Raw genomic sequence first — 27,047 nt, 5'->3', positions numbered from 1 at the left:
ATTTTATTTTTAAATAAAATTACATTGCTTACACTTTATATAGCCGATAATGTTACTTGTGATTAAAGCAAAGAATTATGTTCGTGCTAAAAGCGTTCAACATATACAAAGGGGGATAATTATAAACTGCAGGCCAGGTCAAGGTTTGTTATTTACTGGATATTAATCTGAATATTGATGTCACATTTATGAAAATTCTTGTTAATTGTAGTTTGAAATTGTTAACAATTGAATGCACTGGTTCTATTAAACTTGGAATTGAAAGGATTTTGTGTTTCTAATTGAACGAAATACTTGCTTATACAGTAGACTCACGATTAACCGAGTCCCGATTAACGGAGAGAGTGGTTGGAAAACATAGCGCTTCATAACGCACCCCCCTGTTTGTTGGAGTCATGTCACCGTCCGCGCTGCACGTGTTCGTTACATTGTCGGTGTATCCGATTGTTACGGTGGTGTTTAAGTCCGTGTAGGCCTATTCTAAGCGGAAAAAGTAATCTTCTCATTTATGTTGTACTAGTAATAAATAATTACTATACAGTTTTAAGTGTTGTTTCGTCATTTACGACCTATTAGCACATTATCTCCGTATTATCCGAGTTTTTCCGTATCCGAGGTAGTCTCGGTCCCAATTAGCTCGGATAATCGCGAGTCTACTGTAATTATTTTCTTATGTCAATAGGTCTCTCGACCAATGAATGTAGTTTTATGGCTCGAGGAAAATAGGGTGTCCAGTTGAGCTATCTACTCCCTGGTAAAACTTTCGCACATTCTAGTCACACATTATAACAATTGATGCAAAGCTACCAGACGTCACGATTTAGTCGTGAAAGCCGATTCTTTATAATCCCTGTTCCGACTGTAACCGTTTTGTTGTTACATTCAAAACTGTTCTTCATTATAAGAATCATAGCTAATACGTATCATTTAATTTATAAACAAAGAATATCGTGGATGTTTATTGGTGCTGATGTAAGAAAAATAACATTGTTTGAGCTCGGAAGTTGAGGAAAAATTCTTTTTTTGTTCCTAGTGTCCGAAGACGAGGTCCAACATAATATACGTATGTTCATTTTGGGTCATTGTAGGCCAGAAAAAGGGGATTTTATTTGTTCTTTTTTGCCTTTTTCAGCGTGTTTTAGATTATTGGTCCCTTTTTAGCCTTTTTTAAGGTCTTAACGGCTTTGTTTTGCAACTTCACCTTCTTTCGACAACGTTTTCACTGCCCATTCTCAATTCGAATCATCATCAGTTCATCACCTCGTAAACATCCTTTCTGTAGTAAAGAAATAAAAAAGAAAGAAAGAAATATATTTGAACCATCCCTGAAACGAGAGAAAACCATTTTTGGAGGACTGAAGCAGGTACGGTACAAGGTCCTTTATCCGTAACTTGTCTGGAAGGTGTAAGTGGTAGCTTTCTCTTGTCTTGAAGCTTTCAGCACGGTGTATACGACCAGACAGCACGCGCCTGCAAAGATCTCAAGTCGGATAAGGAGGTGCCGCGCATATTCATTAAAAATGTAATTAAAACTGAAGTTATTAATTAATTTGGATCACATTTATATATTCTTTTTTCGTTTTTAGGTCCTTTTTTAATATTTTAGGTCTTTTTTGACAATTTATGGGTCTTCAACTGCCGAGCCTTACTTATGATAATTGAATGTAAAAAATAAACACGGCTGTATGCTGTGTGACGCACTTTGTCTGTAAGTGGCTGTGTTGCTTATTGTCGGATCAGGGGGTCCACCCGTGAGTTGAATTTATCCGTTACTTTGAACCATAATATTGCAACTCTACAATTGTAAGGCTAGCTGCAATACTACCATAGCGTTGACGGTCACATCTAATATACTAACAGCATATCGTATCTTTTATTTTTTCCACATTTTCGGATTCCCCCTTCAATTTTTTTTTCAATTCTTGTTATTTTGTGTCGCTCTCCTGCCACTTTTCATCACGACGATGAGGATGAGTGAGGTTGGATGAAATTGATGAAGAACGCCTATAGCCAGGCCGGGATTCGAACCCGCCCCCCCTGGCACTGTAGCGCGCTGTGCTAACCACTCCGACACGGATATTGGCAAAGGAATCGTGCGTACTGCACTGTTATAGTTTCATTTGTATTGGGCAAAAGACTTGATCCAGCCTATGGCGTATATTATCCTAGGAGTTTTGCAACACGTTTAACGCTCCTGTATTGCCAGGTAACCAACAAGTCAGGGATGTAAAAAGAATCCAACCATTTCTTGCGTTTAGTGTACAAGGTTTCATTAACTTCAGCCTTACCTAAAATAAACCAATTTTTCATTACGCTTTTTAACAAACATATAATTTTCTCGGATCATCTTTCGGCTCATGTGAAATCATAAATGGATTACGTGGAATTAAATTTTCGCGTGATGCGGAATAATTTACAGTCTTTCTCCGTGAGCAAAGGTCACAATAACACCTTGTTTGTTCCAACGCCCACGGAGTCTGTTCTTCTCTTCTAATTAAGGGAGAATTCTCCCTCCCTCTCTCTCTCCCCATTCGTCTTAATTATCTTTTGTGCGTTCTCTTTTGCGCTCTTCGCTGAGGATTCTACGTCTCTACACACACAAGTTGCCTTTCATTCTCAATGTGTTCCTGTATGAGGACACGGTGAAAATTGTGCGCAAGGTTTCGGAGATGAAAATTACGAAGTGACTGCAAGCAGCGCCAGTAGCCGAGTGCGGTAGATAAGATAAATACATATACAAAAAACCTTACGATTTGGCACACATAAGAGATGTACGGCCACCGGCAATATACATGGAAAACTTTGATCCTTAAATATCGCTTCCTTTCAAAGCGATATGCGTGTTGCCTAACTCTTCTGCGGTGGTAGAAGTTCCCATTGAAAATTTCCTATTAAAATCCACTTATCTAGTAGAGTTAGGCAACACACATAACGTCTTGCATGGAAGCGAGTATTTCAGGATCTGTGTGTTCCATTTCTACTGCTGGTGACTGTACTACGTAGACATTTCACCGAAAAGTGTAGGCTCGACCAGGAGTCGAACCGAGATGCAATTCCACACAAGTAAAAGAGCGACAGCAAAAAATCAGGTGAAGTCAGGGCTGGCTCGTAGCTCAGTTGATAGGCAATTGTACAGTTCGACGCGCTAGCATGGTTAACGACCGGCTGGCTTTGGAGCCCACGGAGCGCGCTCACCAGCTGCAACAATCACATTCAACTCACAGTGTTGCCACAACGCTACCTTGCCCCTCCGCCAGATTAACACCTTCCCACGGTCTCCACATTGAAGTTGCAAACAACAAATTGATACTACGGCAACAGCGTATCCGCAGTCATGTGACTGAGAATCCACGTGGAGTAGACGAGTAAAATGACGGTCGTGGCGGCGGCTTCCTTCAGTTCTTGGACGTTAGCGAAGTAAACCCGCGGACTATACCAGTGACCTTGGTTCAACCTCTGGACAAGCCTGCACTTCTCGGTATGATTTCTATATATACAAACAAGTGTCGAAAGGGGAAATAATGATGAGAAGCTGGGAAGCAAAAACAGGAGAATCAGAAAACAATAACATGGGTTATTCCTACCACTTACTGATAACCTTTTAAAATTTTTGTCGGGTTATTGATTCTTATGTGAAGCTATTAATTAACACATTTACATATCGATGATATTTTTACTGTCTTCACAGTAATTACACATTATTTGACTTGATTCTTGTTATTTAGTTAGCATCGACTATTCTGCTTTTGGATAATCGAAAAGATGAGGATGAGTTATGATATGATGAAATTGATGAAAGGACACTCAGAAAAAACACCCATGCTCAGGCCGGGATTCGAACCCAGGACCTCTGGCGTTGTAGCGCACTGTGCTAACCATTACACTACGAAGATTGGGCCGATCGCATGCGCGCGTGTGCAACCATGCTTTTGATAGAGTGAGAATTTGCAGATGTGTGCGAAAATATGGCAATAAATTTCAGAAATTCTCTTCTGCGAACTAACATGTACATTTTCAGCAAATTGCAAAGAAAAAGGCAATTTATTTGTTATCATTATGTGGTATGATATTTCATCTTTAGATTGCCATTGGTTTCATGTGTGTACGTCTAATAGTAGCTATTTTATCGAAGCATATATGACGACAGGTGTAGCTCGCACGACGCCACATTTAAATTCAATATGGCGGCCAGCGCAGTGCCATTAAAATGTGTGTGCCGGACGTATTGAGCTCTACTAACAATATTATAAACGACACGAATGTGCATGTTAGTTGGCAGAAGTTTTCTTTTGTTGTTCTTGTTTTGTTTCTTTAATGTTTCGCCTACTATTTACATATCCGGTGAATTTCTTTATAAAGGCTTGTTCTCATATGGCTGAATATCGCGGGAGTTAATTGGACGTTGGCGTTTTTCAACCGCTGCAGATTACCCTGTAGGGGAGCGTAAAGGCTGGGGGTTAGGGGGGAGGAGATGTCCCAAAAGGTGAAACGATGCCGCCACATGAGCTCATGCACTTTGACCTTTAACTCGTACGGAGCTCCGGCTTGCAAACAAATGCCAGCCAGCTTATTCATACCTTCTGAAACTTTCAGTAGACTTCTGGCAGAATAGCTTGTTAACTTAATCTTAAAGTCTTGAATAGTGCCTTTACGAATGACTTCCAGTGTTGCCATCTGCCATTTTTAAAGTAGGTAGAAATATGTTGCCAGTCTAAAAGTAATTCTGTTCGAGTTACTGTTACTTCAAAAGTAATTGTTAAAAGTTATTTTTACGTTACTTTTTTGAAGATACACACTGTGCATATAACTAACATATTGTCATGCCCACTTCCGTCGCGGAGTAATCATCACAACTCGCTAAGACAGTAGCGGTCGCGGGTTCGAATCTCAGCCTGGGCATGTGTGCTCTTTGTGAGTGTCCTTTCATCAGTATCATCACTCATCCTCGTCTTCGTTATTAGCCAAAAGTGGCATAAAAGCTAAGTAAAATTAACCAAGTCAATCAATTCATCAACTTATTTTCATTCGTGAACTTCAAACATGTTGTTCCAGTTTTTTCACGAACATCATTTAAAATGAACATTGATTTTCATTGAATTAGATGCTACATAAATGTGCTTACACCGGGCATCGAACTGTGGATCCCTTGATTACAAGGCGACTACGTTATCACTACGTCAGTAGGAAGGCCCTGTAAACTTTTATACTTGAAAATATTACTCTATAAATGGGACGAAATGAAGATAAAACTTATATTTGTTTTGGTTTTGATTTGATTTGTTGTTTTAAGTCCACTTTATGCACAGTAAGGCTAATCGGGACTGGACCTACAGTTTAAAGTGGGAACCGAACAACTTGTGCCTCCACCGGGTATCGAATCCGGGACCCCTTGATTACAAGGCGAAGACGCTACCACTGCGTCATCGGGGAGGCCCTATATTTGTTTTGGAAAGTATACGTTTGTTCATTTGTTTATTTCATTACTTGTTACTTGCAAAAAAGTAATCGACTTACATTTGCAGTTGCTCATTATAGGACTGAAATAGTAACATTCCTCCTACAAGCGCTACATGAACAAAGTCATTGTTATTTTAGCCAGTAAGTGGGTTTCACGTGACGTCACGATGCGCACAGCCGCCATGTTTCCGGCCAGTTTTATTTGTCGTTTGCAAAGAAATATCCATCATGTACAGTCACGGATACTGCCAATTTGTAATGAATTCATTGACTACCGATGGAATCGTTACAAGCCGGCAGTGTCCGTGACTGTACATCGGCACGAACTGCAAGTTTTCTTTAGATCACGATTGCCTGTGTTGGTATCCCCCGCCCGCTTGAACTGGCCTCAATCATGGCTGCTCGAAGCCATAGTTTGTGACGTAGGTGAAGCACACCCATAGATGTCTACTTCAATTGACGCAAATTAGAACAGTTTACAAAAAACACTGAAAGCGATTAATTGTTACGGTAGACTATCCCTGATTTTCAACCAAGTATGGTCTATATATATATATATATATATATATATATATATATATATATATATATATACACACACACACACACTGCTCAAATTAATTAGGGGATCAGGCAAAAATAAGTAGGGGATCAGACCAGATATGTTGTCAGCGCCTGTATGAGCTACAATCAGCTGCTAAAGCCACATAAACGAAGGTTCCAGTGCCTTAAACATGATGTAACCTTTGCAATGGTGATATCAAAGGGTAGAGGGGAGGAGTGTGTGCGTGCTGGTGTTGTATGCTAGTCGTCTCTGGTTAGCGATACTGTTAAGTTGGGGAAGGCAAAGGTTCAGGTGAGAAAGGCAATGCCACACCAAAGTAATTTATCGGAAGCTATGGCTTGGAGAGCCATAGGAAGGATTGAAGCTGGGCAGTCAGATTCCCAGGTAGCACACGCCATTTGAGTGTCGCAAAGTGTAATTTCTATACTATGGAATCGTTTTGAAACAGCAGGAAGTGTTCGCAGAAGACAAGGCCAAGGCCGTCCACGAGCAAGAACATCGAGGGAGGACCGTTATCTCTTAATCACAGCCCGTCTCAACAGGGGGCAGAATGCAACGCTACTGCAACGTGCCTGGCAAACAGCAACGGGATGCAGAGTGTCATCGCAAACTGTCCGGAATCGTCTTCATGAAGGTGGCCTCTATGCATGTAGGCCCATGGAGTGTGTTCCATTAACGTTAAAACACCGTAGAGCTCGTAGAAACTAGGCGGAGGAACATCGTGGTTGGGGACATGCCGAATGGAGGTCCGTTCTGTTCTCTGATGAGTCGCAATTCAGTGTGGAACCTGACAGTCGACGTGCTCTCATCTGGAGGGAACGCGGAACACGAAACAACCCAGCTTTTGTGCACGAACGCTCCCGATATGGTGGCGGTGGACTGATGGTGTGGGCAGGAATCAGTATTGGTGGACATTCGGACCTGCAGATCATCCGCGATGGAACCTTGACAGCTCGAAGGTATAGAGACGAGATCCTCCGACCTTATGTCGTGCCTTATGCTGGTGCCATTGGTGATTCCTTCGGTTTCATGGATGATAATGCTCGTCCACACAGAGCTGGGTTGGTGGACGACATGCTGGACCAGGAGGGTATCGAGCATCTGCCCTGGCCAGCTTGCTCTCCAGACTTAAATCCAGTTGAGCACATCTGGGATGAACTAGGCCGACAAGTTGCAGCTCGATCAACACCTCCCACAACTTGGGCAGAGCTGGAAATTGCCCTTCTGGCAGAGTGGCGACGTATCCCCCAACAGCTCATTGATTCCATGCCACGCAGGTGTGCAGCAATATTGGCCGTTAGGGGAGACCATACACCGTACTAGAGGAGAGTTGCTGTAGTGTTTGTGTCTGTTTTTGTGCTTTTTTGTGTGCTGTCCTACTGATGCTCTAATTGTCATATCAAGTCACATGTCATTAATGTCATTAACATCAGGTATGATGGCAGCATATCTTGCTGTAACTAAATCTCAGAATGAAATAAAGGCTCTGGTATTAGTATGCCTACATGAGTTTTGATATCTGGTCTGATCCCCTACTTATTTCTGCCTGATCCCCTAATTTTTTTGAGCAGTGTATATATTCCCCGCAATATATCACACCATTACTGACACAAAAGATAAACTCTGTTTTCCTACATCAATTATTTGATCTTGTAATACCCTTGAGGGTTCGATTTCATGTAGAAATTTTTCAGGCAATGTCCTTGCTCTGGGGTTCACCCAGCCTCTAATAAGTATCTGGGAAGATGGTAAATGCAGCCGGAGCTTTGTACTGATCACACCACTCCGCAAATGTCCTAGATTGTGAATGTGTGGAGCCCTGCCTCCACATCCCTTTACTTTATGTTGCAATGTGCAGGGGTAGCAAAAAAAAAAGTTACAGTAACTGTTACTTGAAAAAAGTACCTAGTTACTTCCAGACACTAGTAACCAGACACATCAAACCTGCTCGTTTGCTATCTTCATAGAGAAGTCGAAATGGCACATTGAAGTTTGCAAAGTAATTTCGAAACTTCCATAAAGCTCACTTCCATTACTCCGAGAGCTTCTCTCTGACTGCTCGACTGACAACTTGTGTGCACTATACGGTATTTAACGAACTTTTGCACGATCCTGACAAGCTGGTAAATTTATGCATTAACTTTCTGATGTAATTCATTACGAGACAAGAGTTTTCACGAGGATTTACACAGCTTTCCTAGACCGTAAAGATGAAATGTGAGAAGAAACCATAAGGAAACAGTAGAACACTCGTCACAGTTCGTCTGCGTTCGGCGGGAAAATTCTAGTGCGCATGCGTATCTAACTGGACGAGTCTACTTGCAAGATAGGGGTGATGTGTTCACGAGAAAGCAGGTTCCGTGAAAATCTGTTGCAGTTGTCGCAGACATTACAAATCATAACGAACGACAAAATAAACAACTTAAGACATACAAGGGAAATTCTAATCTGAAATCCATACCACGGTTTTCCCAATATTTCTACCTACTTTCCCTTTTAGGTTTGGACTCGTCCATTCGAACTAACATTGTCTTCCGCTGTCGAACTGTTTTTGTTTGAGTTGCTGTTTTAAGTCCACTTTATGCACAGTAAGCCTAATCGGGACTGGACCTACAGTTTAAAGTGGGATCCGAACCACTTGTGAGTGACGACATGATGAAATTTATGAAAGGACACTCATATGGAACACCCATGGAGAGTCCTGGATTCAAATCCGGGAACTTCGGTGGCGAGTCGGGAGTAATGGGTTATCGACGATTATTTCTACCGTTCAGCTAACCGTAACAGGATGATGGGAGTCAAAAGTTTCATGGAAAAGGTTACGGACAAACTTGGCACAGTGGTTAGCGTTAAATATTGTTCCTTGTTTCTTATGTGTTGCTTTATAATCCGTATTCAATACTCGGCGGAGGCAAACTGCACACTGGTTTCGAATCCAACTTTAATTCTGTTGGTCCAGTTCTGATTAACCTATCTTGGCTTAAAGTAGACTTAACACAAACATTGACTTTGTCTCTATCGTTTCATAAATTCATCGTTTTTCTTCATCCTCGCGATTAACCTTACATTACAAGAAGCCATAACTAGACAGAGGTATTGGGATCAGTACACTATCGACAAGTTTCCTGCAAAAATCAATCATCAAAATGTGTATATTTTTCTCTATGCAAGTTGATGACGGTTTTTAACAGTTTTGGACACTCCATTTCCACATGTTTTCCTTTCGTTTATAGTGGAACCTTCTCTAGTTACATATTTTTAAACAGAAATGGTCATCCCTCTACTTATTTGCCAAAAAAGCTAATAAAATATTAGTTATACTACTGTTATTTCGTCATGCCTACTTTAAATTTAGTGAGAGAATTTAGAAACGAGGCTCCTTGTTCCAATATGTGACTACAATCCGTGACAAAAATATTGAGCCCTCTGTTTACGTGCTTGTAAAATTGTATTCCGTAGGTGGAAAAAAGTTATATATATAGTTGCCTTTGAGGGCGATACAACGATTATAGCGGTCATACAATTTTTCGATGCCATTTTTACCTCATTGGAAAGCTTCAAGTATCTATTATTTAATAAGCGTCATCTGAAAATTATTCTTCATTGCATTTTCTTATTATAATGAAACATTTACTAAAAGGTGTAGTTTTTTCTTCCATTTTGCAAGAACGGGGAACTTAACATCATACAGTTCATAATCAACTAGTGATATAAAATTGAGATTTTTTGTACTTAAGACTGGTTATCTTGGCACCTCTGTGGCAAAAGGCAAATAAAGATCTTCACTAGATTCTTCAAAAATTGAAATTTTAGGCAAACGTCCAATCTTGAAATGCGTAATTGCAAATTCAAATAAATTGTAAAAACCCGTTCATATGACACATTTGATCCAAATCCAGAAGTTTAACATGTGTATCTCAAGTATGAACACAGATATAAATTATTATTGACCACTCCTAATATGGAAAACGCGCAGATGACGTATGGCGAGATGCGGCCAATCTCAGACTCCGCGGGCTGCAGGTGACTTGCACAGCGTTGCCGCCTCGCTACACGGCCTGCGGGAATATTGGAAGTGCATTCCGTTGGTCCGATCCAAAGGATTGTAGCAGTGTTAGATAATGAATAAACAATTTGTCATATTATGAATTAAAGACATTTTCTTTGTATACATTAGTTTTTGTTACATTTTCTAGATTTTTTCCAATCTTTATACGAACGTCATTTTCTCCGTATCTGTATCATTTCATGTCGCTCATTTCAACAGAGTAAAGTGCAACGAAGAGCACGATTTGATGAAGGCGATAAAAGATCTTAACAAATATTCGAACCCGTGACTTCTGGCTTCGCAGTCTCCTCTGTATAAAATAAATAACGTGCCTGCGATGTACAGCAACTTCATAACAAAGGAAAACAGGAAAGAAAAAGTGCAAGTAAGGGATGTTATGTATGTGTGCGAGTTCAGGCAATAATTCATGGTTAGAACACAAGAATGATAAAGAAAATTTGCATTCGTCAATTACAGTATCTGAACAATGCTTCCCTGTGCACAAAAATTCGCTTTGTAACCAAAACTTTCGGCTTACTTTCCGCGTCAAAGCTGCTGGCTGAAAGCAGAGTTTAAAGGGCTGCCGGCGGCGTGTGGCAACAAAGGCCACTTCCTCGTAGCAACGAGAAGGAAAACGCGCGAGCCGGTTGCCAAGAAAAACAATTCTGTCTGTCGTTTTCAATTCGCAGAATATGAAAAGATAAGACATGGATATTTGATTTTTATTCCATGCTCATCATTTGGATATGCTTTGCATTGCCATTGGGCTAACCGTTACCGAGATTGCAACACTGTTATTAAACATTAATTGTGGCTGTTTTACAAATGATAGCAACATTATATATGACTGAGATATTTCCACATACACAAGCTTCAATCACAAGAAATGTCATATTTTTACGACTGGTTTACAAGAAGCTACACACAATTGAATTCGACTTGCATAAAAAACACACGAAAAAACTACACTTTTATGAACATTTATGTTTGAATAGAGAACATACAGAGCTAAAATCAATTTGTCTTGCTTTTGTCTAAAAGCAGACACTTCTGGCTTTCCAATGAGATGTAATTGACTTCTTTCCTCCCACGGAGTACAATTTTACAAGCACGTAAACAGAGGGCTCAATATTTTTGCCATGGATAGTAGCACATTATTTTGCTTCAAGCTGCAGTTGATTTATTGACTGTTTTAATTTTCTTGCACGCTCGTTTCTGCGAAAATTGTTAACAACTGTGGCTTGTAAGCTAATGTCATTACAATAGATCCCTCTAGGGAGAAACGTCCGATTGGCCGAATTATGTCACGTGGGCTTTTGGTAGGAAGATGCATTTGTTGAAAATGTAAATATGCCAAAGGTAATGCGGTTTTTGTATTTTTTACATTTAGAGTTAACTCACAGAGCTGAAATATGCTATCGTTCGGAAAGTTTATTCAATACTGAAATGCATGCCACAAACAGTAACTCGAAGTAGTAGTTAGTTGCAATTTAAAAACTGTATTAGTAATATTCCAATATATATATTTTACTCACTCTGTAGTAAATTATAGTAAATGTAGTTATCGTATATTATTTTCATAAACTTGAAAGTAATAGGAATGCATTTATCCAATATAATTTTAATTATGCATTATAATACATAAAACACTTAGGTAAAATCACACAGTGGGATCCATAAGTATTGCTCAGCAAATTGTCCACGACTATTTTCGTTGATTTTGATCTTTATGCTACGTATTTTTAAGGGCTGTATTTTTACGTATACTGGTTCAAAGCTTGTAAGCAGATTGTTTGGTGTTTTTTGTCAGTTCTTGAAGCTCTCACTGCATAAAACAAAGGGGGTAAACGTGGTGATGGATAATTTGCTTGGTAATACTTATGGATCCCATTGTACAACTTAGTTTCACTGTATCACTATATCCCTTTATTTACTGCATTTAAAGTAATTCAAAATGCGTCACTCTCAATCCGGCATCCTGTAATTATATGTATTGTATATTTGAGTGTGTGTGTGTGTGTGTGTGTGTGTGTGTGTGTGTGTGTGTGTGTGTGTGTGTGTGTGTGTGTGTGTGTGTGTGTTTATGTATGTTTAGCAAAAGGACAGATACTTTTACACACATATTCACAAGTATGAAAGCAGTAGCCTGCTTTTACATTCAAGCCACTATAGGCTTTGCTTCGGATGTTGATAAGCACATAAATAGATAAAATTACATATCAAAAATACCTCATTAGAAGAAGAAATAAGCAGATATACCTAAGAAGAACTTATTCTTCAACACTCACCACTTTCCTAGTTGATTTTGCACATTTATCAAGACATAAACGTTGCCATTATATATTACTAGTGATTTTTTTTTTCAAAAACTGGTGGAGAGCTTTTTTCTGGCATGGATATGACCCCCCCTGGCACCCTTTAAGGTCACAGCGTTGACCTAGATGTCCAATTAAGCAAAGTCAAACAAGATAACAACGGCAACAATATTTTCCCGCCTTCTTTACAAAGAACACACTATTTTCTTTCATTCCACGTGGCTTACCTTCCACTTTCTTTACAGAACTCATCTTCAACTTGGAATATTTAATATTTCAGTTCCGGCAAAGGACATTACTTATAAATTATTCCTTCCACGGCAAGAAACCGCAAGATAAGCCTCACTGAGACTCTTCCGGAACGAGTTCTACCTTAAAAATGCAACAGGTACAGAGCTCAATCTCGCAGATTACCCTCGGCAAGAACATGCAAATCGCGTTGTAGCAAACGAAGCACAACCCGAAAGTGAGCACAAGATATTTCATAATAGAAAGCATGCTTCGTTTTGCGGAGCAATTTGTCCCGTATCGTCGAACTGTATCTGCATTTTTAAATATTTGTTTGCTATTTTGGTTTGCTCACTGCAATATTAACGTATATCAAACATGAGACAATCGTGGTTCAATGGGGCAATTTCCGCTAGAGGAGCTGGGCGAACAGAAGGTGCCGCGGAGCGTGGAACAACGCATTGCAATCAAATTTCTCGTTGGAGAAAACGTCCAGCCATCTGAAATTTTGCAGAGACTCAAACAACAGTATGGAGAAGAGTGTGTCTCACGAACCCGTGTGTTTGAATGGTGTAAGTACTTCAGAGAGGGAAGAGAGCGCGTGGAGAATGAACCGCATGATCGCCGGCCGGTCTCCCAGAGTCAAGAAAGCGCGGAGAACCCTTTCGGTAGAAAAAGTGATGGAAACGTATTTTTGGCACTGGCAGGGGGTTATCCATGTAGACTTTCTTACAGATGCCAGAACAGTCACTGCAGCTTATTACTCAGAACTCCTGACAACAGAAATGAAGGAAAAGATCCGATCCAAGCGGAAGGGAGGTGGAAAGCGGATAGCTTTCCTTCAAGACAATGCACGGCCTCATACAGCCAAAACAACTACGGCAACACTCAGCAAATTGAAATGGGACCTTCTTCCACACCCGCCATACAGTTCCGATTTAGCCCCAAGTGATTTCTACCTGTTTGTAAGGCTTAAATCAGACTTAGAAGGCATGGGGTTTGCGGATAACAACGCCGTCATCTGCAGTGTTCGGGAGTGGATACACAGCCAACCGAAAAACGTATATGAAAAGGAAATTAAGATGCTTCTAGAACGTTGGAAAAAAAATGTATGGACTCTGGAGGGGAGTACTTTAAAAGGTGCAAATAAGTATTTGACAATAAAGGATTTGGTAAATAAAATCAGTCCCGGTCATATTTGAATGGCCTAGTATATTGTAAATAAATCTCAACTTCGAAACTATTTTGTAATATTATCTGGAACATTTCCTTAGTTAACAATATGTTTTCTAATTGAAGGACCACAGATTTCATTCCCGCATATACACAGTTTCATGGTACCGATCAAGTCCTGATAAACTGGTGAGTATTGATTGATTGATTTGCTTTATTTTACTTCGCTTCTTGTGCCACTTTTGGCTCAAATGCGAAGATGGGGATGAGTGATGATATGATTAAATTGATGAACGGACACTCACAAACATCCATGCCCAGGCCGGGATTCGAACCCGGGACCCCTGACGTCGTAGAAACTGGAAAAAGGATTATAAACAAAATATTGTCTGATCTGCAATAACTTTCCTATTATCAAGCTTCTGCAAGTAGAGAAAAAACAATTTAATCTACAAACGTCTCCTGAATGTAAAACCATCCACCATCTTGAACTTAAATTGTTTTTTCACGTGATATGAACCTTGTTTTAGGTTACGTCATCGTTATATGTTACTGGTGTACCCTGTTATGAAAGAACATTTGCTTTTTTTGTGTACCATACAATATATATGTCGCGTTATATCTTTGGTTTATTATGGATTGCCTTATGTATTTCGTATCGTGTTTTTTTGTATTGAGTAGTACGTAATTACTGTCTATGTAATCTTGGACTGAAATGTATGTAGATGTCACTCTTGCATAAAGCACATTTTCTACCTAAAATTGTTTCATCTGTATTAATCTTGAGGAAAGTATAAAAGGCTAGATTTCACCCGAGAAGATTAGAATAAAGGTTTAGCACGTAGTATGTAATTGAGAGGAACTGTGTCTACAATACAAACTTCAAAAGTGTCGTTTCACATATGTAAAGAATAGAAGTTTAGCTTAGGTAATTTAAATGGATTTTCTCTATAATACATAATTCAAAAGTGTTCTCGTTTCAAGTATGTATGGGGAAAATGTTTATTATAAAATTGAAAGGAACGCGTCAATACACAAGAAATGAAAAGCTGTCACAACTGCCACACCAATCACTGCCAGGAACGTGGATGTCACAAGTCTCAACGTTTCCGTTACACCTGCAAACACCGTTATCTCTTTTGCAGACCTTTTCCCTGCCAACTCGCCTGTTTTCGATATCGGAAGCGACTGCGACAGTCAACGCCATCAGCTGCTTCGTAGGCGATGGAAGAAATTTTCAATTTCCGTCCCTAAACAGTCGAAGGCAGAGTAGCGATATGGCCTGAAACAGAACCCGCCTTCTGTGAAGCGAGAGTGACGTTTTCTCGTGTTTCGAGTAAATCTCCCTCGTTCAGCCACTCCCGATTGAACTCTGGGTAAATTTAGCCATAGAAATCGAGCTCTTCAAAGCTCTTGAACGCTGAAAAGGAAAGGACGAGTTTCTCTTCGGTTGCTCCCTGCTGCGACCCTCACTCTCCTTCTCCAAGAAGTAAACACTTTGCTCGGAAACTGGTGCAAGGATCATGTGTGCTAAACCTTTCAGCTTAGGGTGCAAGGGGAGGTGACCTTTTTCGGAAGACGCGTAGAGGCCAGCCTCTCTTTCAGTATCGTAAACCTTAAAACTGAATTCTTTGAGACTAACGAAGTACTCTTCTGGAGCATACAGACAGTAAAATTATCTGTGAGTTTATATCGTCCTGTGTCTTGTCCACAAGTGTTAGTGTTGCCCACGGGACGAGACGGGACAGGCTTTTAAAAATTCGAGACGAGACGAGATTGACCATGTGCCATAAGACAAACGAATATTTTAGAGACGAGACAGCATTTCCAAGAGACTCCACGAGACGAGACAGGCCAAAGTCTCGTCTCGTGGGCAACACTAACAAGTGTGCTGAGTAGCTACTCAAGTACATCGCTTCTATTCTAGATATTGAGCAGAAATATTCAAAACAAAGTATTTGTATTTTAGTGATGCAGCGTTATTTGACTGCCACTTTGTACTAATTGGTAATGTTGTCATATACAGTTGTGAGAAACCTAAAATAAACAAGTAACTTACTTCTAGAGATGGACGATATCAGAAATCTGATATCGCGATATATATCGCCAAATATCGTGACGATATATCGTGACAATATATGGCCGACATGATATATATCGCCAAAATATCGTGACGATATATCGTCTAGTTGATATCGCCTGGACGATATTTTTTCAATATCGCGATATATCGTATGGACGATATATTGCGCAATACTACTTACTTCTATTCGTATTTTACGTCACTTTTCTGCCCCTCTAGGTCAATTGCGACGATGAGAATGAATTGTAACTTAAGACTTCCTGTATCGTAACACGATACGCTAACCACTCTGTCACAGAGGCTGGCATAATCTTAGGCAGCTTCACTTTGAAGCCAATCTTAAGAAATTAATGTAAACTTAATGGAATGGCAAATTAATGGGAAATCCTTGCCTTGTCATGCAAGCATTGTCCAATGTGCATGACCCTTTGAACCTTAAGGAGCCTTCCCGATGGCGTAGTGGTAACGTTGTCGGCTTGTAATCAAGGGGTCCCGGGTACGATATCCGGAGGAGGAACATTTAAGGTGACCATAACATTTTTACTCAAAAACGGGACAACCCAAGGAGATCAATTTACCCCGCTTCTGAAAACTCAGTTACGACTAATTATAAAATTGTTATAATTAACGTATTAAAATTATTATTTACTAAAGGATGGATCACATAAATGAGACATCATAAACAATAAGTGAAATATGATCTCCAGTTGTCAAAAGGTAATTCATTATTAAATCTCGGTATGAATTACAGCGGGTTTCTCCTCCCTTCTCGTCAACCTTTGATGTTCGTCCTACACTGAAGTTGATGAGTGCCAGCCAGATGTATTTATCAGAAGAGGCCATATTCTTGAGAGCAGCTTTATTCTTCACCAACCGTTTATAAATCTCCCCGAAAACCTTATCCAACATATCAGACACACAACACAAGATTTGTCTTCTGAGTTTTTTCCAAGACATAGGAACTTTAACATCTTGTTGCAATTCCGTATGGAAACTGCATGCATCGTTCTTGGCCATGCAAATAACGGAACATGCACAAAGCAATGCAATATATTTTTTTTTAGCATCAAATGTCTCTCAAATTTAGACTTGGATTTCAAGCTATACTCCGTCCCAGCTAACTGTGGAGCAGGCAAACGAAAACAAGTCTCTCCCCAAGCAGTGACGCGAGACGGCTCCACCAATGAACACGCGAGAGGGAACGGGGTTACATGGAGTGGAGGAAAGCCACTGCACTTACCAGCCTTCCCAGCAGCGTGCTTCGCTCTGGCCACTCGATTTCCTTCGCTTCTCTGACGCTATGCTCAGCCTTGCTCCACAGCTAGCTGGGACAGGGTATAACTCCTAGACTTTTATAAAACGGGACAAACAGTGGGTTTTAATAATATCGACGGGACGACAGGGACATACCTCTGAAACGGGACTGTCCCGTTCAAAACGGAACGTATGGTCACAGTGGTTCAGATCCAACTTTAAACTGTAGGTCCTGCCCAGATTAGCCTATCTGTGCATGAAGTCGACTAACAATCTAAAACCTTTGATCCTTACCCCAGTGTAGCATATTGATGAACGTGATGGAGGAAAAACCAGCTGTCAATGTCACTGGAACAGTGATTACAGATGAGAAATGTCCACCCACCGAATCGAAGCCAAGCTCCTTGCGTGACGGTCCCCATTAGGACAGGTGAACCACTAGATTCGCTCAAGTAACTTTGACGCAGCCATTAACTGTGTCGTCAACTTCACACTACTCTTTTTCACGAGATATATTGGACACTTGCACGCATTCGTCCACGGACATCAAGTTAGGATTACGAGAATCGTTAAAGTGACGGACTCCTCTGTGCGAAGTCTTCTTTATAGAGTAGGCTCTGAGTCTTTATGTAATTATATGCATTTTCCTTCGTGTGTAACGAGACAAGAATTAGGAATTACGATTTGAGGGAAAATATACAAGAATCGGATATAACATGAGGTGTATTACTTGAAGTTTATTTCCTGTCCATCTTATGCACAGGCAGGCTAACCGGGACTGAACTTACATTATAAAGTGGGATCCGAACGACAATGTGCCTCCACTGGGTACCGAAGCAGTGAGCACTTAATTACCTTTAGGTAATTAAGTGAGGAAGGGAGAAGAGAATGCTAGTGAGAAAATGGAAGGAAGCCAAGGAAATAGAGAAGAAAGGTGAAGAAGACACAATGAACTGGAATGGGGGACTGAAGTTAAACAAAGAATGGAAGAAAGTGTTAGAAAGAGTGGAAAGGACAAGAGAGAAAGAGGAGAGGAGAAGGGAGAAAAATGAAGGAAAAAGAGCGTGAGATATTCTATATGAATATCTCTTCACATTCTATATGAAAGTAATTATGTTTAGCCTTTTAGGTGAAAGTACAGTTGGAAAGTGAAAGCCACCTGCTAGAAAGTTCCTAACAACTTTCAAATAGTCTGGAGGGAGTAAAGTTTGTGTATATATAATGCCCTTTTTGTGTATCTTGTTACTTTTGTACTTGATACAGAGTCTGATGAAGAAAATAAATTACTGCCTTGGTCAGCATATTTATATTTTTTGAAACAATACTAAATTAGGGTAGGATTAAAAATATAAGTATACCACTTGTCTACAAAATGTAGCTTTTGCAGCCAATTGTCTCTTTAGGTGGGGCGACTCTCTTCGAATTATCGCCAGCCCCCTTGGCAGAGTGGTTAGGACATCGCGCTACGACGTCAGGGGTCCCGGGTTCGAATCCTGGCCTGTTTGTGAGTGTCCATTCATCAATTTCAATACATCATCACTCATCCTCATCTTTGCAAATTAGCCAAAAATGGGGAAAAAAGGCGAAGTAAAATAAACCAAATCAAGCTCTTCGAATTATCCTACTGTGTTTAAGGGCCGTCAATCTGCTGCTACGAAGTTTTAACTCTGGTTAAGGCGTTGTTTTATTATTGTATTTGTCGTATCTATTCCATCAGTTCATCATTCCTCCTCATTGTCGCGATGAGTACAAAAAGTAGAAAAGTAACAGCGAGAAACGTAAATTTAATCTTCTGGCAAAAGTTTATTTGTTTCGGTTCAACCGTCAGAGAAAAAGTTCTCCCTTCTCCATACCATGGGAGAAATGTCACCAACCATCTCTCCCCCCCCCCCCCCAATTGGTCCGATCGCGCTTATGTTTCGACGGGAAAATTAATATCCTTTCTTCGGTTGCAACCGCATCCAATCACAGGTTGCTTCGTGCAGAAATTGCCCTCTCACAGCAGTGACGTCATCACCGAAAATGCTGTCACATCATTCACCGTAAGTCGATTACCCTGTCTGCACGACTTGTTACCGCACAAATTACCGAGGGAAAGGTAACTGAGCGAGAAGACGTCATGAAGCCAGAAATTTTGAAGGAAACTTGATTAGTTTCCCATTAACACCTTAATGGCGGTTGCTTTTCCTAGCTCCGTCAAAAGTTTCGACTCGAGTTAAAGCAAATGATTGAGTTAGGCTTGTGAAAATAACCCCCTAATGCGAGAGCTGAATGAAGAAGTTGCGATTTCTTAAGAGGAGGTCCTTAACGTCTTCCTGAGTCTCTTTTTCTCTTTGAGATGGTGCAGGAACATTACGAAACTTCTGCTTCGGATGCCAACACTGTGATGATAATCACGGAACCGCGAGAATTCATTGAGCAGTAAATTTTGCCGACAAATTAGACTGCAAGATAAACCGTTGAGAAAATTCAGGATGCTCCATTAACAATGTTGGATCGCCATTAGAAGTTGCTGCTGTTTTGTTTCTAGAATGTGCCTTGCATAAAGCAGAAATCTGATTATTGCAACTTCACATTAAGCTACGATGTCTTGGAAAACATTTCATGGTAATGGAAATGGTGCACGTAAACTTAATGTTGACGTAGGCGGAGAAGATGAGCGGATCATTAATCAAGTAGTACAACCTTAGTGACAATGAAGTTCGACCAGTCACAAATATAGGAGTACGTTGTGAAAGAAGGAGAACACATGCATATGCTGAACATATTTTATTCAGCAGGCTACATGAAACAAAGGAAAACATAAATTTCCGCTGCAACGCAGCAATGTATGGTGTCCACACAAAATAAAACATTTTCGTCCATCTACACGTGACATTGAAGTTCGACCACTGTTAGAGGGGATCCTGTTTACCATGGTGTGACGCCGCCCCGTCGGCGAATAACTGTGGCAATGCGTCGGGGCATGCTGCGGACGAGTCGTTCAAGGTATTCCACATCGATGCGGTGCCATTCCTCCTGCAGGCAGGCGATAAGAGCAGCCACTGTCGTGGGTCCCCTCTGTTGCACACGTCGCTTAAGAACACGCTACACGTTCTCAATGGGCGAGAGGTCGGGACTCGATGATGGCCATGGCAGAGTTCGCACGTGATGGCGATTGATTGATTGATTGATTTGGTGTTTAAAGTCCACTTTATGCACAGTAAGGCTAATCGGGACTGGACCTACAGTTTAAAGTGGGATCCGAACCACTTGTGCCTCCACCAGGTATCGAACCTGGGACCCCTTGATTACAAGGCGACGACGCTACCACTGCGCCATCGGGGAGACACGTACGTGATGGCGAGTCAACCATTCTCTTGTCAGCCGCGCTGTATGAGGCCTGGCATTGTCGTGTTGAAAAATGAGACGCAGCCTGTGGAACAGGTGCCTTCGCACTGTGGGAAGATGCCGCTCAAGTATGCGTGTATAGGCGTGTGCATTCACAATGCCCTCACAGACGTGTAGTGGGCCAACCCCAGATGCCGTCATGCATCCCCATACCATCACTGACGCAGGTTTCTGTACCCGACGTGCATAACATTTTGCTTCATTCTGTTCCTCCTTCCGACAAATGACTGTTTTCCGTATTTTCCCGTACACAACATTGAAAATGGATTCGTCCGTCCACAAAACCCTGTTCCACTGCCGAAATGTCCATCCCCGGTACATTCGTGCCCACCGTAGTCGATTGCCTTTGTTCAACATGGAAAGGAAGGGTTTACGTTTCGCCTTGTACACTCGGTAACCGCATCGCTGTAGGTAACGGCGAATGGTTCTGGTTGGCACTTTAATGTGAAAGCGTTCGCGAGTCCACAGTCGTAATTCGGCCACAGAAACATGATTGTTGGTCTGGATATAGCGCCTAAATATCCGTAGGTCACGCACGCTCAACAGGCGTTTTCGACCGGGGGCCTTACCTGGCTCTGTAGTACCCGTATTTTGGTGGTGTTTGATGATGCAGTGGACGGTTGACTTGAGTAAGTTCAGTTGGCGCCCTATTTCCCGTTCACTGAGTCCATCCCGTTGCAACTCCACCACTCTTCTCCTCACGGTGTTGTCAATAGGTTTGCCCCTGGCCATGGTGATGATGCACTGCGGTTCCTCGGTGCACAGCACGCGCTTATATACGGCGGACTCCCTTATCGTGTCCGTGACGTCATGCTTCCGTCGAATGCGCCACTATCTGGAATTTTTGGTATGGGTCTGGTGCCTGGTCGAAGTTCAATGTCACGCGTATAGTTCCCCGTTTTCGTTCTTTACGTGACCTTGGGTGCAACATGCTGGGATGACGATTCTTGCCTGCTCACACGCCTCCTCTTACACACATGCGTCACTTCTGCGGGTCACCCATTCCACCGCCTATGCCTCTATGCATTTAATCACGTATTCCTTTCTGGTCGAACTTCATTGTCACCAAGGTTGTAAATGTACGGTGAGTATGATTTCCTGCGCTACCGTGTGTGCTTGCTGCTCCGCGCACGGCTATCGCAAGGTCGGTCGCTCATAGCATTCCTTACTCCCGAGCCCCAGCATGCGCCAAACGACGTTTTCTTTCTTATTGCGCATGGGATTGGGGCTCGGGTTGTAGAACCTCCGATGGCGCAAACAGGTTAAGGGCCAAGGAATGGCAAGCTGAATTTTTTTGGGTGATGCTTTGTAGATGTGGTAGATCTTATAAAGTGTGGCTAGAACGCTTCAACCATCTCTTTTTACTGATATATGGCAATTTTACATGCAATAATGAGACCAAAAGAATACCTGCTACAATTTGAGGTCTAGCGGGCGATGGCCAAATTTTCAAAAGTTTCCGATGTTGCATGATTCGAATTGTGTTTTCGATATTAGGAGACAGTCGTTACATGTCTTCAAAGAGTGATCTTTTGTCGTGATTCGCTGTAAATTTGTTTTTTCCAGCGTCCATACGGCCGACGCGTCAAGGGAAATTTCGGAATGTTTCTAACCGTAAGCGGCCAACGCTGCCGTTCTTATACTTTGTGATTATTTTTGCCTCCGGAAGTATCTGCTTATTTTTCAACGAAACTTCGCATGGTTGTACGAATGTACTACGATACCACGACGAATACTATTTCCTTTAAAGTCATCTTGCTGTTGTTCATTTAACTTGCATTGTTGGGAGATGCAAAGTATAAATTCCATCTCTGCTCAAAGGCCTGACATTCCGGGAAAAAAGTCATTTCTCTACGACAATTAGTTCTCGAGCTACGACTGTTCTTTGTACTTCGCGGCAAGTTTGAAAAGCCCGCGCTTGAAAAGCCCTGCCCGAAGAAGCTAGACACGCACGCGAGAGACTGCCCACTATAGGCGTCGTAAGCCTATTGAATGACAATGTATAATTTTAAAAAGCTATAGTGAAAGTCTGAATCAGATTTTTGGTTAAGAATGCCTAGGAGAGTTCGTTACATCCCATTAGAGACTCATAACTAGACCTCGGGTTTTAAGTTTATAACCTATTTATTCCTTTACAGGTATGTAACAAATAATAACTTATGTCAGCGTTTCGATAAAAAAAACGCAAGAACTGGTGACGTTTTATAGTGCCTAAAAAACCTATTTTGCTTGTTTTAGGTTTATGCGCCTAAATCAAGCCTTTTTTAGTTTTTTATAGATTTATAGAGGTTTTACAGGATTTTTATGTCACACAGAGGTATTTGCATGGTTTGGTCATGAAAAACTTCAATGACGAACGTGTTTGAAACGTCCTCTCTGTCGATTTCCCTTCCTCCAAATCCATGGTGATTTCTCAAAGCTCTAAACAAAGCAAAATGTCTTGTGCCACTGTTACCTGTACAATCCAAAGTTGTCTGATCTGTGTGGTCTTGCTCACTTTTGCGTCACTTCGGTGATTTGTGGCAAACTAACATTTCAGCTTTGAAGTTGGCACCACTGACTATGTTTTTGTTGAAAGATTATTTCCAGCATATAAGATGATCCTCACAGACAAAATTGCGGAGTTTTACTGTGGAAAATCTATGCCTAACTATACGGCGAAGAGTGGATTTTAATATCAAATTTCCAATGGTAAGTTCTGCCATCGCCGTAGGGTTAGGCAACACACATAACGTTATGGAAGATCTAAGTGTTCCATTTTCATTGCCGGTGACTATACCTAATCAGCATTTATCAGGAATGATGAACTATTTTAAGTTTCCTTGAACCTACTTCAGAATTTTTCAAGCTTAACTTAAGCTTTTTAGGACCTATTTTAGGATTTTTAGAACCTATTTTAAGGTTTTCGAATCTATTTTAGGATTTTAGAGCCTATTTTAGGAACCTAAAAGCACACTTTTTAGAACCTAACTTTGTATAGAGACTATGGAGAACATTGGGAAGCAAAGGGGAACGAAAAAAAAGTTCAAAGTTTCTCCACCAGGTGGAAATGTGGCGCTGAAATCTGGTGCACAGTGAACAACATCCTGCTGTTGAATCATTGACCACGCTGTGTTAACGTTTCGAAAGGGTCATTCACGTTAACGATGTGCACATTCAATACTTCTGTACTGACAACAAGTGTTTTGCATGTCAGATTTCTCATTGTCGTTATTCTAACGCCATATTTCCACCTGTTGGTGAAAATTTGAACTATTTTTTAACGTCAGCGTTCGCTTCCCCATGGTCTTCGTAACCTCAACGCAATCGAACGGGCTCGAGAGGATTCTAAGCAGGTGAGCTCTAATTATGACCAAAAGGTACCAGCACAGATTTTATGAAAGTAAGCTGACTGTACCACTCACCCGTCTCCTAAATTCCGCAGGTATCCCTCCCGGCAGCCGAGCAACCATTTTCATGGCGTCGTGCCACTGGGTGAAGCCACTGTCCCCTGGGAAAGGAACCACGCTGAACCTCATCCTCGTGTCTTGAGCTGAAAGAATATGAAGGATAATTAAAAAGGTGTTAGAATTTTTTATATATTTTAGTATCTAAATACATATTTATGTACGAAGCTGAAATCAGTTATACTTTGTGCATCATTGCTCATACTTTCATTATTTTTACATATTATTTCCATATTTCAGAACATATACTCCATATTCGCTCAACAATGTCGTGTCCTCGTTGTGTCCGAAATAGTTGGATGAATTTCTTGCGAATAACTGACACATTTCAAGAACACTCCCATTATTTCTTGCGCTATTGAACGCAGTTTTAGCCATTATATAAATCAGTTTTAAGAGAAAACAGCAGGAAATTCACATTGGAACACTTACAACAAATTTTGTTATTCATTATTTTGGAAACAGAAAATGAAAACATATTTTGTGATGTTTTACAATTAATCTCAATGTAAGCGTACTGTATTTTCTGTAGCTTGTGTAGTGTTATATTATTGAAAAGGTAAATTTTTACAAATTTAAGTCCATATTTAACTCCATATTTTGGTGAAAATAACTAAATATGTACAGTAAAACCTCGTTAATCCGTACTAATGGGGAGGGGATAAGTTGACCGGTTTAACGAAAGTTCGGATTAACTGAAATCAACCTAAAAGAACAGTAGAAAGTGCATTAAAACTCCATTTATAGCAACAAAACAGGTTTATTATGGTGTACTTAAAGGGCACAGGCCTAAATACACAGTACAGTAAAATGTAAAGCAATACTGTGCATACAATGCAGTACGTTCATACGCGATATCCATATTCTACTTTCTTTTCTTTGCCTTTTGCCTGTCCGGATTAAGCGATGTCCGACTTATCGGGGTCCGCATTAACGAGGTTTTACTGTATTTACATAAAAAGTACTAAATAAGCACATATTTCGGACAATCATATCTAAAACCATGCGCAGACATACAGTGGCGGCGATTGGGTTCCAAAACCGGGGGCTAAGGTGCCAAAACTGGGGGGCAAAGACAGTATATTTCCCTTTGTAGATAAGGTTTAGCATAGTGCGGGGGCAAAAGTGGCGAAAAGCGGGGGGGGGGGGGGCAACTGCCCCTCTAGCCCCCCTAATCGCCGCTACTAGCAGACAAACTATTGCAGCATTTCGCGGCGAATACCTTCTACTTTCCTTTCGTTTATATTTATTTATGTAATTTGGCAATAACTCCAGTGAGCTTATTGAGATCTGCCTTTTGTTATCAAAACCAATGTGGACGTTTGATGTTGCATAACTTGAGATTTCGATCGAGTAAGTCTTATGCGAAAATCTCAACAATTTTTTTGTTCCTCTTTACACAACAATTGGCCGCAGACTATAAATAAAGGCTATAAAATAAACGCGCCAATTGAGGTCTGTTTCATTACAGTAAACACGGAAATTGCAATAAATGAGAAAACTATTGCCTTTTCTGTTATTTTTTTTAGGTTTTTCATAGAAACTGATAATTCATGAAAGCAATATTAGCAAGAAAATAAAACACAATAACATGTTACGCGTTTAACATTTTTTTTATTTTAAAAATGCCTATTTTATGAAATTTATGGGTATATCATCATCAATATTTCACCATTTTTTTGTAGAAGTTAAATGCTTTCATCCATATTTTTAATGGAAACACAATCCAAAGTTTACGGAAACAAGGTCTCCATTTAACGCTTGACAAAACTTAGCACATACCCTGCGAAACTTTTGGGACTACAGAACTGGTAATGTTAATCAAAGAAAAGTAACTTTGCAACTCTGAGCGAGATAGGAATTCGATATCAAGTTAATATTCGCTTATGGTTGCTAATACCGATTGCACACCGCTTGAGCAACGGTATACAAACTTACATTCACGAAACTGTTGTCTTTTCTGCTCAAGGATAATACTAGACAAAACACCCCATATCGCTCAATCGAGGCAATTCGCTTCTTTCATTTCGAAGTCTCAACGGAAGAAAGACTCTGATCACTGGTTCTGCACGGAAGGAGACTGACCCAAATGTGTCACTACTTCCACTCGGAACATCACGATGGCTCGTCACGTGTTCTGGTGTGAGGGTCTCCCTTTTCGCACAACGCGCTAGCAACCCCGCGTTCTGACGTTAACGCGGAATATTTTCATTGTTAGGATAAATGGCTTCGTTGTTAAGTTAGGCTTAGTTCTATTAGCACAAATAATACGTTTGCAGTGTATTTTATCTAACACAACCAAGACCTAACCTGAAAACGTAAACCCCGCGACAGGTTAACTGTGCAGCAAGTTTTAGTAATATCTAGACGTCGGATTTTTATGTTCTAAGAAGAGTGCCTTTAGGTTTCTAAAATACGCTCTAAAATCCTAAAATAGGTTCTAAAATCCTAAAATAGGTTCTAAAATCGTAAAATATGTTCTAAAAATCCTAGAATAGGTTCAAAAAATCTCAAATTATCCTCAAAAAAGCCTGGAGTAGGTTCCAAAAAATGTAAAAAGGTTCAAAATTCAGGAAAAATACTGATTAGGTAGAACCGATAAAAACAAAATTTTAATTTTTGGATACATTGCAATCACACAGACACTTCATATTGTTAATATACAGGGCATTCCCTGACATTCGCTACGAGACTCGGGAGGCAAGCGGCCCGGCATCAGCGCTTGTCTTTCCCGGTGAACGGGTCAGCGACAGTCGCTAGAGTCGGCTTTTAAAATTACAGTTTTCACATTGTGTACTAAACTTGACTACAGAAGGTGTTGAAAATTATGTTCCTCCGCTGCAACACATTCCTGGAATCTCCCAAGGAAATTGGCATTTACACGTGCAAGTTCGTCTACTGTAATTCTCCCCATTTCTCGTACAATACTCTCTTTTAACTCACGGATGGTGTGCGGATTGTCTTTGTATACTTTATTTTTTAGATTTCCCCATTTTTCTTTCCAATTTTATTTAGAACTGACCCTGTTACTCTAAACGTTTTTACGAGGTTTAATATACTGGTCCTATGTGGAACAGGAACACTAGGA

General features: G+C 40.7%; 1 protein-coding gene across 1 annotated transcript in view; it reads right to left on the bottom strand.

Moving 5' to 3' along the window:
- Positions 1-27,047, bottom strand: part of LOC145990134 (TBC1 domain family member 30) — a 185,478-nt gene that overhangs the window by 14,761 nt on the left and 143,670 nt on the right. Inside the window, exon 3 of the mRNA XM_083125797.1 lies at positions 23,918-24,045. Coding sequence (XP_082981923.1) covers positions 23,918-24,045 — 128 coding nt within the window. The remainder of the gene's footprint in view (positions 1-23,917; positions 24,046-27,047) is intronic.

This window comes from Lepisma saccharinum, chromosome 7, assembly GCF_977018435.1.
Source record: "Lepisma saccharinum chromosome 7, izLepSacc3.1, whole genome shotgun sequence".
NCBI lineage: Eukaryota > Metazoa > Arthropoda > Insecta > Zygentoma > Lepismatidae > Lepisma > Lepisma saccharinum.
This window is presented reverse-complemented; position numbering and strand designations above follow the sequence as displayed.